Raw genomic sequence first — 17610 nt, forward strand, 5'->3', positions numbered from 1 at the left:
AGCGAGAACGTTAAATTTTGATTTTACTACAGAGAGTGGAGAAATAATTAAAATCAAGAAATAACTGAAGGGTTTCTCCCATTTAATCGGTAAAAAACTCGGATGTATAATTAGAGACCGGAGATTAAAAAGTTACATGCATTTTTAATCACCAGCCTACAATGGGAGAAAAGAAACTGTGATTATTTGATGATAAGTTTCCTGCAATCGAAATATTTAAATGGTAGTTTTTAATGCCTGGGCTCCAGCGTGTTTTAGACCGAATAATACACTTCATGTACATGAAGCAGCAAAACAACCGAAGAAGGTCATTCCTGTAAATAATTCATACCATCATTACTAATTTGAAGAGCATACAACAGAAATACTCTCACTTTAGTTAAATCGAGGTAAAATAATATACTTTTTTTCAGGTTTTCTTTTATACATGTAAGAGAATTTCCATAAGTAATGTATTTTTTGCTAAAATGGAGGCAGATAATATACAAGGTAAACCTATGATTAATTTTTTATTTCAAATAAACAGATTAGAATTATTTGTTAAAAATTCCTAAACATGTCATATGAATAGTTTTAATTACATTATTCCATGAAGGGTAAAAACGAAATGTACAACCTGATTAAATATAGGCAATATTCAAATGGTAGAGTCAAAAAGGAAAGTCTGTATAAAAAGTGGAGTTGAATACCTCTGTACAGACTTGTTACCGGCATATCCGATGGAAATAGAGGGTTGAAGAACCTACATTTAATATATTATCATTTTAAGTTAACTTAGTATTTCAGTCTCAATGCCTTTTTAAGCAGTAAATATCATCAAATAATATCCATACAAAAATTAGGAGAAATTTGTGTTTTTTTAGAAACTGCATACCATTTCGGGTGAATAATAAAAGAGTTTTAAGAAAAATAACAAATGACGGAACCTGATAGTGCTGATATTTCCATTTAGATTTTATTTGTGACATCGTAGAAATAATTTTACAAAGTTTACTATCTCAATTGCTCTAAATTTGCATAAATTGCCTAATCTTTGATTTGTTAATCGTTTACAGACAAAAATGCAATTAAACTTAAATTCCTTATAAAAATATGGTCGTCTTTCTAACACAATGTTGATATAAACATCGTCATGATATGGTTTCTTATACACTGAAGATATTTTAAAAAAATGTCGAACTATATAACACACTAATCTGAGATCAAGTCCTTTCGGCGATGAACTTATCCACGTACCAATGTACTATACTCGCACACCCTCGTTATTGAATTACAAACAATAAAAGTTAGAAGCATATTAAGCATATAGCAATCTAAGAAAGAAAACAGGAGATTAAATGGCTTCGGATTAGTGCTCGGGAAAAAAATTGTTGTGACCCTTATGTATTGTTTACTTAAAGTTCAATGGTTCAAGATAAAGTTAGTTACTAGATTTATTTCTGCAGAAGCGTTGCAAATCGTAATGACATTAATTGTTATATGTCTTTGCCTGACCGCCTGTTATAAAGTTTTAGATAGGTTGACATTAAACCATGCTCCGAATATAAATGCTACACCTTATAGAGAATACATAATTTTAGTTTAATCAGCTCAGAGCATATTTCTGCTCGTATATATACTGCACAAAGTAATCAATTGTCAAGATTAAATACGTAATTGATATAAAATAGGTGTACTGTTTATGAATGTAAATTTACAACAATCATATATCAATTTTATCAGAAACTGTATTGAATTATGTAAGCCTATCATTACTTTGAAGATATTGAAAATAATAACCGTCGCCGTTTTGTCGGTATATTCGTTAGATTTACATCATGTGATAACTTATCTGTGTCCACTTTGTGGAGAAAAACAAAACTTAGATTTGTCATCTGTACCTGACTTTTTTTCAAACTTTTTGACCCTAGCATGAAAGATAACAAGGAATAAAAAGTGTAAAAAATAAAATGATACATTGTAATAAGTGCAGTTAGACCATTTGTGAAAAAGGATATAGAAATATTAAACTACTCTAGACTGAGATTTAACTGTAAGCAGATTATACCTTAATCTTAATTCGTGTTTCAATCAGAGTTATTGTTCGTAGACCACAGTGAAATCCATTAAGCCTTCAAATGTTATGTTTCATTATATAACATAAAAGTTGAATGTTATGTCCTTATTATATTTATTACTTAACAAGTGATGTCATAGATTGAATAAGTATGAAGCACTCAAACATACAATGTGTTTTTAAGTGTGGCATACGGATATTTTATTGTTATATCCATCTATTTTAAAACCTTTATAAAACTGAACAGGTGATTTAAAAGTTATGTTTTGATTGTTTAAAAAATATGGTTAAATAATTTTCATGTTTATGCTCTTGCTGATATATATGATTAAAAATGGCAATTCTTTAGTTTACACAGATTACATGAATATTACTCAATATACCAGTGCAATTTTTAATATTGATTTTTGCGCCTACATGTTAACCTAAACTCTCAGGAAAACTTTCAGAAGTGCCAGCTCAAGGCCAGTTTTAAAGGTGTTGTAGTTCTAAAGCCATATCTACGAAAATTGATCTATGAGATCCGGCTCTTCTAAAATTGTAAGAAAATCTAGAGCCTTCTTGGTGTGCAATTGTTATAAATCTGGAAATAATTCACACGTCCTCCACTTTTCTCGAAGCACCCCTCTGATTTGCTCATAAAGAGTTTATTCCGATGTATACCGTACGAATTGTGATATGAAAACTTCATACACAGGTGCTGAAGGGATGTTGCAACAGATAAAGGGAATGTTGACAATACGAAATGAAAAAGTCGTTTGTCTTATAGCTTGATCAACAGTTTACCATCGATCTCTGAGTGTAGGCCAAGATATGAGGCTGACATAAGAGTGTATGTGGTATCCTTTATCTCAAGTTCTTTGGGTAGATGCGATGTATTAAATCCCCGAAACTAGGATTGTTTAACGATAATACGCCATCTATATAGCGGAAACTGAGAAAAAATGATCTAGCTAAACGATACTTCTTTTAGATCAGATTAGTTATAAAGTCAGCCTCATGAGAATATTCAATAAATGAAATAAACTAAGAAAAAATAGCCTTTCTCGTGTGACTGCTAATTTTGAAGAGTTTCGAATAGAAATCTGATCATATTACTCCTGATAAAGTAAAGGCATTGAAGGAGTAATCAAGGGAACCAAGGCTATAGCGATAATCAAAAGAATGTAATCCAGGGACAAAGACCAGACATGGAAAACAGACATTCACAACAAAGAACATGAAGTAACAAAAATCATACATACAAAGTAACAAAAGCAAAAAAAAAAAAAAAAAAAAAAACAACTCTTCTTCTACTAAAAGGTATTGCTATTCTTACTATTGCAAATCTTATATTTAACTTTTCTAGAGCCTTCTCTTATGATAATTTATGATAGTCGAATTGCAGTTGCATAAAAGTTACAACTCTAATTGGAAAATAAAAAAAAATGTATCCATACTTTACATTGTATACTTTGTAATGCTAAGTATCTACGTAGTAATGCACTAGCAAGTAAGATGGTAGAGTTGCCTCACCCCATTAGACTTCTTACATATGTATTAAATGTGGGCATACTTTTCCTAGATAAAAGATGCTTTACCATTGGAAAAACATTTCCTGTTTCCTTGTACAATTTTGTTTACGCTTGAATTTTTCGAAATAATTGACGCTAATCTAATAAAGCAATAATTTGATATTTTGACTTTTTAACAGAATGTCTGCTGTTTCAATACTACAAAATATGAATACATTTTTCATATTAACTGTTTAAGTATGTATGTCAATAATACACTTTTAATTTTTCTTTTCTTTGTCATTACAGTCATTTTCTTGTGAGTAATATATACAGAGCGAAGTAAAAAAAAAACATTGTGAATGACTCACATGTTTTGATTCTATAAATATGACAATTGTTTGTCATCGTTTCGAACAAACATATTTTTTTCATATGTACATGAATAGTTTCTCCTTGACATCATTCAAAATTCAATGAGTCAACATTTTTTTCATCCTGCTCAGAAGTGGTTATTTACCTTTTCCTGAGTGTGACATGAACGTATATGCACAATGTACTCGTTTCGGAAGTTCAGATTTATTTTGTATACGATTCCGGTCATGTATAAGTATTTAGAAAATTTACATATTTATTAAATGCGAAGGACAGGATTTATAAGTTCAAATTTCCTGTAAAATCAGCTCTATGTCTAAAATAAATAAAGGCCCTTTCAGACAACATAGAAACACTTTATATTATCCTCAGATGTTTGGACGATATGTAGGGTTTTATATTCGACGACTTCAATTTTTATACTTATTATACTGCAGAACTTTCTTAGAAAGAAGCAAATATTGAAAGTAAAGGATGTCCATGTCTTGATCGTAGCATTCATATCAAAAGTGGGAAATTTAATGGTAAAATGTACAATAAAATGGATGAGTTTTCAGTCCCTATTGTTCACTATCCAATTTTGGATGGTGAAGTTCCCTTGTCATCATCATATGGTTTTTACATATCATGATTTGTTCGATTTGCTGGTATTTGTAATAATGTTTTTGATTTTAACGGAAAAAATCTTTATATAACTACATCGGGGTTTTTCGATATCACAGGCACATAAAAAGCATTTACATTTTTTCAACCGATGCAAGGAACTCGTAAATACAGATATACTTGAAAACTAGAAATACGAGCCTGTATCTTCCACCCTTTATTTAATGGTGATATTCTTCATAAAGCACAGAAAGCCCAATTCACACCCAATAAGTTAACTTAACTGTTGAACATGCTCATTCGTACGGGATATAATTATTATATTGTTGTCATATGGTTAAAAATAAGGAGTATTTTTTCGGTTTACCATTGATTCGCTAATAACTGTTGGTAGCTTAAATTCTTCAGCTGATACCGTACGTCAAGTTGTCAAGTTTTTTTTCTGGCAGGTGTCAAAGTTGGCGATTTTGAGTCTAATAATTATACAAAAATTATCACCGAATGTTATTTTTGGCGAATACTTAGTGGTGTGCTGAATTATTAAGCTTAGAGTTTCATTGAGTATATATTGGCATTCTCAGACAGACCACAAAAATACGCCAAAGTTAGCACCCTTGAAAATTACCCGTTATACGGTATGTAAGTAAACTGCTAGCGGTCCGTTGTTTGTGTATTTCAAGGGACTAGGATCTTTTTGGTCTGTTTTGTATGTGTGTAATATTTTTTTCTCCTTGGTCAGATGTAAAAGGACCCAACGTATTTGTTACCGCCTGTACAAAGTATGTTACTGGCCTCTGTATGGATTGTTTCCTTTTCACTTTTAGTTTACTTTTTTGTTGCTAGAGTATATTGGAGCAATTGTTACGCTGTACCTGTGTACAATGTTGTTTTGGGGCAACTAATGTCTTGCCTTGGTTAAAGAGTTTCTGGCCATTCATTGAAAAACTATGAATGGCCTTGAGTTGACCTTTTTCGTTCCAGTGGGATTTGGACTTTTTGACATTGTCGCCAAATCCATTCACGTTAAATTGAATTTCAATACACTACAATGACCCATATAAGGACATCATTGTTAAGGTCTTTATTAAAAGTATTGTTACACTATGAAAATCCCCGTACATTTGCGTTTTAATATTTCAGTCTTTTCGTCTTCAGTTCTAGATGTTTAAAAAAATGATAAGAAGTTGAAATACATACAAAAAATCAGTTTTTAGAAATGAATTTTGAATGGGAATAGTGTACAATCTTGAATAATTTAGATGAAAATTCGAATATACACTGATTGATCGATTGTTTATGGTTTAACATCCAAAAACAAACATCTCATGCATTTCAAAACAAGATCGATTGACCATGTAAAATAAAGGTTCATTAATTGGCAATACATACAAAAGGAGAAAAAAACGAACATACAAACATGTTATATTGACAAAATATTCAAAATAAATTACAATTAAAAAATGGTTTAAAATAATGATTATGGAATTTTTGCAGAGAAAAAAGTCAAATAATATGACGTGTATTAGAAAAGAATCATCAACAGTGGACGTCAACAACAATTGCAACGGTTTTAAAAGTTTTATCTAAATGAATTCAAGGAATTTTGATCTGAAGTTTTCATTTCAAGTATTGTCAACCACTTTTAAAAGCGCCATTGAAAACATGATATACATACTTGTGGCTAAAGCAAAATTAATGATATTGGAGGAGTGATTTACAAAAAAGAACAAACTAACAAAACCAAACAAAACAATGAATAACCGTGAACAACATGAACAACAAAATTTCTTTTAGATTTGTTGTTAAGACAGTTTAGATTTGCTACTTTAAGCAAGTTATGATTAATTTTAGTGATGTTCACTTTTTGTAGCACATTTAACTCGGACAATTTTCGTTTTAAAGAAAAAACATAACATAAAATGTCAGTTTCATATGTTATTGTACAAGTTTTCAAGTTTGATCAAATAAAACCAACGTTAAAAAGCTCATATATTTTGACACAAAGTTTAAATAATCTATTGTCGCCATTTGTTCTCGTTATCATGTCTTGAAACAATTGGTTCGCAGTGGGATATACTAAATTTGAACACCGGCACCGTTACTTGATCGACATGAGTACACTTTTGTATATGAATCGGGCAAAAGATTGCATAACATTAATCTCAGTTTGGTCAATTATAACTAGATAGTTTATATACAACTAGCAAACAATCGAAACATTATTTGAATTCACCCTTGAGCATCTGTGACATAGATATGTTTATTCTGATTGTATAAGAAAAAAGTGTTGGAAACTGTTCTTGCCATTGTGTTTTCGTAGAGAATTTTACTAAATTTGATCATTAATAATTTAAAGGACAAATTTTACAAACACTTTAATAATTATTTCAAGAGGATGTGAGGAATAAATACTTGGATTATGCAATTAAAAACTTAGCGTTTTGATTCTCCGTGTACATATTATTTAGAAAGAGAAGTAGTTAAAACATTGTGTCAGTTTACAAGCGTCAATTTAAAACACGGACGCCATGTTTGTTTTTTGTTTTTAAACACAAATATCAAATCACCGATTGATTTCTACAAACATTTCTATAAGAGATAATTGGAAATGAAAGTTACCCTTCTTCTTTAGCTTGAAAAGCTATACTAAAGTCCAAATCTGATCAAAATTATATGACAATTTCTAATTTGTGTTATTTTACAAATACATTTTTCCTTACATATCTAATAAAAAGTATAAGGTTAAACCTTTGATTGCATTCGAAATGTCAACATTCATCACTGATAGAAAAAATAAGTGTAAAGCAAAAAAATAATACTAAAATATGATGTAATAAAACATTAGTAAAAAATAAACAAAATAGTACAAAACTAGTACGTGTAGCATGTCTAGATCCATTGCAAATTAAAAAAAACAACATGGCAATATCATTTAGCTTTGTATGCTTAATAGTATATAACTACACACTTAATATATGTTAATGAAAAGATACAATTGCTAACTATGATATATGTTTTAAGTGACCCAACAACAGAAATTGAAATCATGATCATATAAGACAGGTCCGACAAAAGGGTGTCAAGGAATTTTCTTTAAAACGTGTTAAAGTATGATTTGCGATATACAGGCGGAAATGATAAATAAATGTACTTTAACAATATGATTTTCCCGGTAATGTGTCACTGACATTTTAAAAAGATATAGTTGTCTCTGTTTTCTAGATTCTGGCGGAAATCAAAAGAATGTAATCCAGGGACAGAGACCAGAGATGAAAAACAAACAAAAACAAAAGGGAACATAAGGTAACTAAAATAATATATACAAAGAAACAAAAGTAAATGAGCAACTCAGACTCCACTAAAAACTGGGACCATGGAACAGGTGCACCGGTAGGGTAAGCGTCCTCTGCTTTCCTTGAAACAACCACCGAAATTGGGTCATAAGTCCAGGGTAGACGAAAGAGGAAAGGAAAACTGTGAAACGTTGAATAAATTAGTTTTCATGGTGCAGTTGGATATACCTTAAGGATTCACGAGTTCAGGATGGATGACGACTATAAAACTTCTATAGTGATGACTTCAATCTTGTAGCAACATAACCCTGTTCCGAAAGCTTAATTGTAAGAAGTCTAGCGCGAAAGTGTTTTCTTTTGGATTTTGTGACTTCAGTCTGTCTCTGCGTGTTTTAATCCCTTTGTTGGCAAGATGTTTAAATTACTTTCATCAAATTTGTCTTTAATACCACCTAACACTTTTGGAAAATAATAAAAGTAATCTGTGAACTTCGTCCTCTTTTTGTTATCCCAGTTCATTAACCTCAACATAATCATATTCGTAACCTGTCGTCTTACTGACGGTTTGTTAATTATGTTTAATAAGTGGTCCTAATACTTTGTCAAATGTTTGCTTCCTGAAAATATAATCATATTTGTCATTTGTCATTCTGATAGCCATAGTTTTTTTTGTCTTTTTATGTATAATATTTATTTTATTTGTTAAGTGTAAAATCGACATATTCTTAATTTGATTATGTTTTCAAAACATAGTTTAAATGAATATAATGGAAAAAAGCTTATTATGGTCATTGAAAATGAAAAGTATCACAAAACGTCCTTTTTCACGTCTTCTATTGTGAAATTTGATCTTTGTCTGCGTTCTCCAATCATTCGATTAATTGTCAATATGCATTTGTTTGTGAAATAGATGCCACCATCATCATTTCAACAGCTTCTACAATTCAAAGTTACGGACTTAAATCAATCATTGGTTCTTATTATGGAGAATACAAAAAAACTCTTAAATATTTTTTGGATCCCTGGTATCAGCAACTTTATCATACAGTTCGGCATCATTTGGGGTCACATGTCGATCATTACGTGTTGTATCATAAATTTCATGTCCTGGTGCGTAGTGATTATTGTCATCTAGCAGAATATTTAAAACAGCAGTTTCTGTATTCCTATCTTTTGATTGCGGATGAAATTCCTTATGCCATTGTATGGTACCATTATTCTCTCCCAGGACGAGTTCAGCATTCGGAGTGTGGGTGTGTTCCTGTCTTTAATACAAAATGAAATAGTTTGTCAATAACACCTTTTTTTCCGAATTGCGTCTGTGTTAAATATCGTTTCTTTATTATGTTAATGTTAATTAATGTATTGATAATATTTTAGGAGTATAATTTACTACATATTGTCACAAATAACGCATGCACTCGGTAAAATTGAAGAGAATACAAACACACATGATAAGTGATAAAGCTGGCATTGATTTCAAACCGTTTATTTAAATTTAATATCTTCGATATGAGCTTGTGTCATTGATTTGCTCCAGTCATAGATGTTGATTGTGTCTTCTTCAACGTTTCTAAAATGATTTCTCCCCTGGAACCGATAGGTGGAATGTTCATTCCTACCATATTTGGTCATCAGTATTGTGTGAGTGTCTCGTTTAAATACAACCGATACCAAACTTGTCACGTAGTATATAAAACCAATTATATCAAGGTATATCTTAAAATTGAGAGAAATATAGGAAAAAGACCTCTCCTGGTACGGCTTAAAGATGAAGAGATTTAAAAGACGTTTTTTTGCTAATAAAAACAAAAACTAAAAAAAACTAATAAAAATGAAGATTTTATTTAACAAATACATGTATATTGAATACCATAATGTTAAAAAAAACTTTCAATTAATAAATTGGTTAATGTTACCTACGAAGGTCGCTTTTGGGTAAAATTCGGTGAAAGACCACTCTTTGTTTAAATCATTGCACTAGAAATACGACACTTTCATTTGTTAGCCAAATTATTGAGGTGTAGTATAAAGAAACTTTTAATTGATGAACAATACATATATGAAATGACCTACGATTGTTTCCATTCAGTCGAAGATGTAGGATTTCACTTTGTTAAGGGTTGTTTTTACTTTAAAGGCAAAACGTAACGGTTATGGCAGTTTAAGCCTATATCCTGAAAATTATAGCAGAAAATTTGATGAAATGACCAAATACTTCTAAAATTACGGGTGAGTTAAAAGAATGTATTATGGACTTTTGGACTTTTGATTGTGTTCAAAGTTACTTGAATATTTGACAGTGAAAATAGAAATTATTATGTATAATAAAACTGAGTTTTTAACTAATCATTTTATTGAGATCGACCTGCAGTTAGCAATTTATCTTCATTTGTATGATAAGAAAGGGCATCTGGGTCAAATGAACACATTTCTTATACTATTTATTTTGTTTTCTAAGGTAGATTGATTTGGTTTCCCTTTATCGTTTTGTTTTGATACACATGTGCCTTACCAAAACAGCTCAATTAATATGAACCGATATTTCTATTTTCTATTTATTGGGATTTTCCCTTGTGAATCACGTGATCATTTTCTGACATCTTTCAAGTCAACTATAAAATGCTTTGGCCCGACCTGTTAATCGCAAACAATTTTTTTAAATTTTGCAAGACAGTTTGAATTAATATATTTTTCCTGTATTTTGCTGGGAAAAGAAATGAATCGTCAGATAGCCAAGAAAATCAAATCAGAAATATGCTTTGCAGTGAAATTTGTTAATCTGTAAAAGTCGGCGAATGATTATTTTGTTCTACTATCCCTCATGGAATTTTGCCAGATACATATAAATTCCTTACTTCCGATTCTATTGATGATGAGAAATTTGGTTGAGTGGAACAGGTCGGACGAGATGAAAAACCGACATAGAACGCGTTCAACTCTCGTTTCTCTTTTGTTTACAAACAGTCCATTGATCTATTTTTAGATTCAATATTCAGTGACACAGTGGGTTATACGATAGTCTTTCACTTATGTGCTTTATTATAACCGTGCATATTCGTACCTTATCCACCGTATGACAATGAATGCCTTAAATTTGTAATACAAGTGTGCATGATGCTGCAAATTTCGTTGATCTATATGTAGCACTGATATGCGTTGCAAAGAAGATGCATTTAATTGCAATTACACGCATGTGTTAATAATTTTAATGATTTTTTAATGTTGTAAATGTTGATTATTATGAGCATGCGGGTTATATTCACATGGAAATGAAACACTGAGTAAATTATTATACTAAATGGGGATGCCGTGAAATGTTCAAGCTTGTTTTCCATATATAAAAAAATAACCGCGCCCACTTAAATCGTAAGAAACGTGAAATAAGCAAACTTCTAAAAACATTAAAGCTGAAAACTGAAGTGGTGATTGAAACCCTTAATTTATTTTCTTTATTCTTCCAATGTATCTAGAAAGCATTACCAAAAAACGTTTGTTTAATATAAAATTGTAATCGCCTGAACGTTGACGTAAACATTGTTTATGACATTATAGTATTTTATGACTGGCATTTTATCTAGTAGAAAATATACTTGAAATGCCTTAACTATCCTGCGTAAGTTTTCCGACTCATCACTAGAATGCTTGAAGAGTTTAAGTATGTCGAAATATGCATGAAGGGCAAGTTAATGATAATTGAAGTTAAACAACACCAACTAAACAAGACAAAAACAAAGTTGCCGAATGGTGCAAGATAACATAGCCGAAATAGACAATAATCACGATATTTGAGTTACTTATGTCCGCATATTATAGTATAAATATTAATTAAACTTGGAAAAAACTTTTCTGCTCTTGTATGATGCTTGACGTGTATTGTTAAAATGACAATTAGAAGAACGAAGTTTTAATCATATGTGTTTGACGGATACCACGCTCTGCAGTTTTTAGTGTTACATACATAATATGGAGTAGTCAATGAAATGGAAATTAAGTATATCTACTTCCCGCGGAGCTAACATCGCTTTTCGGTGCTCGCTATTATTTAATGATGTTAAACTTTCACTACGAGATACATGAAGTCATGCTTATGCTTATCTTAACGGGTCTTTTCAATTACTTTGTATTGCTTCCTTTCCCAACGCCCATTTTTCATAGCATCACCCGACAATTCTCAATTTTCTTGCCCCTTGCTCCAAGTTCCTTTGGCGCAATCACTTTTTTCATGGCCAAATACCATATTTAGTAAACGTTTTATGGGACTCTGACATGTATCATGATGATAACAATCACATGACTAAAGACACTATATCCAAAACTATATAAAGATTCGAACAGAGTTTACAAAACGTGTTGAGGTTTTCGTTTAAAGGTAAATCATAGATTAACTAATTGACTATATGGTTAGTTCTAATAAATATTTAAAAAAAAATTATGTTGATAATTATAATATAAAATGAAATGCATACGAGTGATTGGAAGTTTTTTTTTAAATTCGGTTAATGATAAATTCCTGTAAGCCACTTTATTAAGAATGATTTCATATTACGGATTTATTTGTGACAGAAAAATTACTCATATTGGTAATCTGGAAAGAAATCAGATATTTAAATTGAGTGATGCAAGTTCAGAAGTTTAAAGTATGGGCAGACTCGGTCAACAACCAAGTGCTTCCACCTCAGGATAAGTGATACATTTTTTTTTATATCTTTCCATAACGCCTCACTTCTTCTTTTAAATCAGCCTTTTATAAGAAAGAGTGAAATTTAGAATAAAAAGTATTTACGAAAGTGGAATGTCATTATTTACTTGGCTTTGAAATCGTAAAATAAATATGACAATGACATTTTTATAATAAAATATAATACAAGACGTTATCAATTACACATTACAATGCAATTACAACACTTCGTACTTTGGAGATCTTTCTTCAACAACTGTATCATATGATTCATCGTTTGATGGTTGCCTATCTTGCCAGTTATCTGTTGCATCAGAGATTTCATTTCCAACTGGATTTTGGATGTCTAATTCCTGTTGAACATTTTGTTTATGCACCTTTGCATATTTTTGTCCGGAAAAAATATCTCGACCATTTCTTTTTTCACAATCATCTTTCACATAACCATTATTGTCAACTCCAAGTGAATGTAAAATTCTCTGAAAAGAAGGAAAGTTTCTCCTCCTGCAATTGAAAAGTATGATTATTTATTTGAATACAACTTCCTGTTGAAATTAATTATAAAAGACATTCACATGAACTTCATATAATGTATATTTTACTACTAGTTTAGGCTTAATATACCCTATGTGGGATTATAGTCATGTAAAAATATGTCCCTGTAGGATATCACTTGTTTTGCAATTAATGTTTTATACTTTGGCTTAACAGAATCCACTTAAATAGACTTACCTATCAATACTAATATACATGTAACAAAACATAGTTTAATATTGTAACATTGCTTCTTTATTGAATAAGTAAACAGCAAGCTTACGACATTTAATACACACATTTTGTCTGTTTACTTGTATTTGTATCATTGGATTCTTATTTACATTATCCGAATAGATAAATAAACACATACTTTTTATAACTAATGAAAAGGGCTGCTACTACTAAACAAACTGCAACAATCACTGGTACTGTAACTATTCACAAACAAAGAAAGGGATTTGTTTATTCATAACAAATGTTTAAACATATCTACTAGTATCTATTTAATCGTTAGTGAACTTCTTTGTGACATGTGGTACCATGAAATGTATGTAAATTTGTGCTTGCCAATGAAACATCTAACACAAATTAATCTAGTAAAACCAAAAAGCACATTCTGTTTAGATCTTTACAGAAATAGCTAGCAAATATCTGATTTTGTTTAAATTTCAAATTGACCTAGTTATTATGTTATTGCTACAACAATGTTACAGCAAAAATCAATTATTCACTTACTAAATACAGAATAAGTTTCCGTTGTTGTAGACATTACTGAAATGAAAAAATGTTTTAATGTCATATGTGTCAGTGACTTTCGATTCGGCATTTAAGTCGGGTTTGCCGACCATCTTTAATTTCCGACTGACCACCTTTCCTTCTGGCAAGCTGGTCGGCATTTCATCATAAAATCCAGACTTTTAAGTTATCACTGTAATACTACCAAGATTTAATCGCGCCTCGTTTAGTTTTTTTATTTATGACCAGAGGAAAAAGAAAAGCTGAAGATGTTCGCAATCAAGAGAACAAAGAAAACTGTGAGCCTACTGAAAACACAAGCATCCTTGGATTAACGCCAACGTCCTCAAAGCAACATTAAAGAAATAAAAGTGAAGAAAAGTACGAAAAAGACACGAAATCGTTGATTTTCACCGATGAGGGGTACTTTTGTTCCATTTGTCAAAATACAGCGAGGAACAAATCAGACATACGGATCGGCAAACCATGTATCAATTAATGCAGCAGTAAAATATAAGAAATATTTTATTTTATTTTTTGTAAAATGTAAATTTAATTCCGTAACTCTGTGATGTTAAAAAAAGCAATACTATCTCCCTTATCTTAAGCAAAATCTCAAAGGAAATTACTGTCTGTTGAAATTGTATGCGCCTTAATTCAACTGATTTGAAATGGGTTTTTCATAGCAAATGCTTGATCATTCTCTAAAAGACTCCAAGTAAAAAAATATCATTCAAAAAGATCTCTTCTTTTTGCAATAATTTAACACACACACACACACACACACACACACACACACACACACACACATTCCAACGTTTCATATTGGTCGGGGAAAGGATATAATGGATAAAACAAATAAGTTAAGTTCAATTACGATATACGTCTGTTACAAGTTAAGTGGATACGCGAAACCTGAAAGTACAACAAACAACAATGCTACTGTGTTAGCTGTACAGACAATACCAGTAGTCACAAATAATGAAAAAAAAAATACTTCACTTATGGTTACTCTGAAAACAAGTCTTTAATTGTATTTTGCATTCCTCATACCTCTTAAATTAATATTTCTTGTCCTGCTTTTCCGGTATAAGATCATGCCAATAGTATTGCTGGTATTGCAACGATATAAACCCAAATCGGTTATATTGGTTAGTGTTACATTCCTAGTGTTATTGGCAAGGAGTACCCAATTATCTGGTTGACTTGTGTTTGTGATCCTGTACCATGTATACACTGGTTCTGGATTTCCAGTACTTCTGCAATCTAGTGTTATAGGCAGGGTGTAATGATCTTTTGGAAGAATATGGATCTCTGGTTGACGCACTTGATCTACAATAAAATATTGTTTTTAAAAGAAAACATGGACAACAGTCCAAACTTAAACTAAACTGCTTCTACAATTGTTTTCTTTTTGATATTTTTTGAAAGTTTAATACATGTATTTTTACACAGAAAAAACGTAGTGCATGTTGTTTTTTTTTGTGTCACAATCACGAACTTGTTTTTATGTACAAATAAGAATTTATATATGTCTGTGCTAAATAATAAGGAATCATATGTAACAAACATGACAATTGCTACAACAGAAACATTTTACTATGTAAATTGCAATGTCACTGGGAAAATATATTTAAATCATGACTTAACATGACTTCCTGAAGACCTTATCAAACTAACTATTATTAGGACTTTTAACATAAATGTTACATGTAAAAAATACTTTAATTTCCAAATTATACCCCATAATTAAAACTGCAATCTTTCGTTCATGCTTAACTATGTCTATAACAATGCCACTTTAATTCAAGTATTCAAGTGACACAATTATCGAAGGGTTTTGACTTCTTTAATATTTTGTTCAAAGCGGATGATTTAGAACTTACTTAGGATCTCAGTTAGACAAAAAAAACCCCAAAAAAACCAAAAAACAAAACAAAAAACAAACAAAACAAAAACAAACAAAAACAAAACAAAAACAAAAACAAAAAAAAACAAAACAAACAAAACAAACCAAAACAAAACAAAACAAAACAAAACAAAACAAAGTTAACGGGCTCTGAGAAATAATTCTGTCAAAACAAGTACTTCAAATAATGAATGTAACAGTAGTTCAGGATGTATACAAGAAAATGGCTTTTTTTCATCAGATAACACATGTATAACAGTCACATTTAAGCGTTTTTATTTCTCATGTTAAAACGTTGACTTTACATTCACGACTGCCTTAATTCACCAAATGGTATTTCTGAGAAAATAGGATACATTTACTTAAGTAATTAGCAAGTAAATATACAAACTTACATTTAACATCAATCGGTCCCGTTTTGATGGACATTCCATCGTCATGTATAAAAGATGTCACTGCGCATCTGAATACTGCTCCGTTGTCTTCAGCAGTCAGGTTAACTGCAAATGAACTGTTTTGGTAATATGTACAGTTTTCTGCGTCGTGAATTGTTTGTGCGTCCAATGCAGTAATGATACTCACTTTTCTGTCCTTCAGAACTCTCTGAACTGTTAAATTCTCTGGTGGATTCCCAATTTCTCCTGAACAAATGATAACCATTAGATTACCTTCTGCTAACATTTGCTCGTTTTCTGTATCGTTGCGAAAAAGAGCGGTGGTTTGTCCAAAATTTGTTGCAGACAGGTGTGTAGTGTAGTCAATTGAAGTACTGTTTAAGAATACCAAAATGTCTGATGGCTTTGACGGCAGGACTGAAATTGATCAGATACTTATGTAATTTTTTTTAAATAGTTTTACGCAAACATAACAAGATTTGTACAATGCAATAAAATACTAAATTGAAAATCTTAAAGTTCAAAGCTTTTATATAAATCATGAACCCTTGAAAATTCTCATTTTATTCTGTTTTGAGTGATACATATATATCAGGTATGTTTTTTTATTGGATTGTGTATTCCGCAGATAATGAATAGTGTACATATCGTATACGCACTTCGTATATCATTCTTTGTGTACCATGCAACTTTCGTTAAACAACGCATATGACTGGATAATCAGATTAGTTCCAACGGTTAAATTAATTTTGCAGAAATCATGATAAATATGATATCAGAAATGAAAAAGTTTAGCAGACGATTGGCGTTTTACATGGTAAAATATGTCCAAAATAGCATGGCTATCAATATAGTCAAGGACAAGTAACACGAACTATACGCTGTTTTTTTGTCAGATAAATATGATTTTTTCTGTAATTCTACCCCTTCAGATCTAACACAACGTTTTGCCGAGGATCCACGTATACACATATTTGGTTGTTTGAGATAAAAGACATATTTTGTTTTATTTTTAGGCCATTTCAATTATACTGTATTGGTGGAATATGCCGTATTGCTTGTAAATGAATACGTGTTATTTTTAAGAAACAGTACGAAATTTGATATTTTCTTATCTAGACCATTGAACAAATATTTGCAATGACCCATATATTACAGAAATTTGCATCTGGTTGCATTAAAACAACTTTTAAGTGTTTTCAGATACAAAAGATGGTTCAACATAAGTCAGATATATACACATTAAAAATAGCCTCTCTCAATTGAAAATTGTTCTCTACCTTACTATATCTAATTGAAGTGAATAGCTAGAAACATCAAATCATGATTGCTTGCAAGCATCTTTCAGCTATTTCTTTGTTTTATTTATGTAATGAAGTTTATGCAGGAATTTAACTAAAAATTTTATGTACTTTAATGCCGATATATAATCAGTATTTTTTTTTCATTAAGTAATTTCTTTTGGAAATTTCGGTACTTACCTTTTTTGACCTTTTAACAATAATTTGACTTTAAGTCATTTTTCAGTACTGC

The 17610-nt window shown here is 30.8% G+C and overlaps 1 protein-coding gene across 1 annotated transcript in view; it reads right to left on the reverse strand.

Moving 5' to 3' along the window:
• Positions 1 to 7874: 7874 nt before the first annotated feature.
• LOC148620345 (uncharacterized) overlaps positions 7875 to 17610 on the reverse strand; it is a 43698-nt gene continuing 33962 nt past the window's right edge. The window contains exons 3-8 of the mRNA XM_088581157.1: positions 16078 to 16494; positions 14827 to 15105; positions 13774 to 13809; positions 13409 to 13472; positions 12736 to 13005; positions 7875 to 9085 (exon numbers count right to left, since the gene is read on the reverse strand). Coding sequence (XP_088437283.1) covers positions 8824 to 9085; positions 12736 to 13005; positions 13409 to 13472; positions 13774 to 13809; positions 14827 to 15105; positions 16078 to 16494 — 1328 coding nt within the window. The 3' untranslated portion in view covers positions 7875 to 8823. The remainder of the gene's footprint in view (positions 9086 to 12735; positions 13006 to 13408; positions 13473 to 13773; positions 13810 to 14826; positions 15106 to 16077; positions 16495 to 17610) is intronic.

The sequence above is a fragment of the Perna viridis genome, chromosome 4 (assembly GCF_037379345.1).
Source record: "Perna viridis isolate PV_CMFRI_1.1 ecotype Kerala chromosome 4, ASM3737934v1, whole genome shotgun sequence".
Taxonomy (NCBI): Eukaryota; Metazoa; Mollusca; class Bivalvia; order Mytilida; family Mytilidae; genus Perna; species Perna viridis.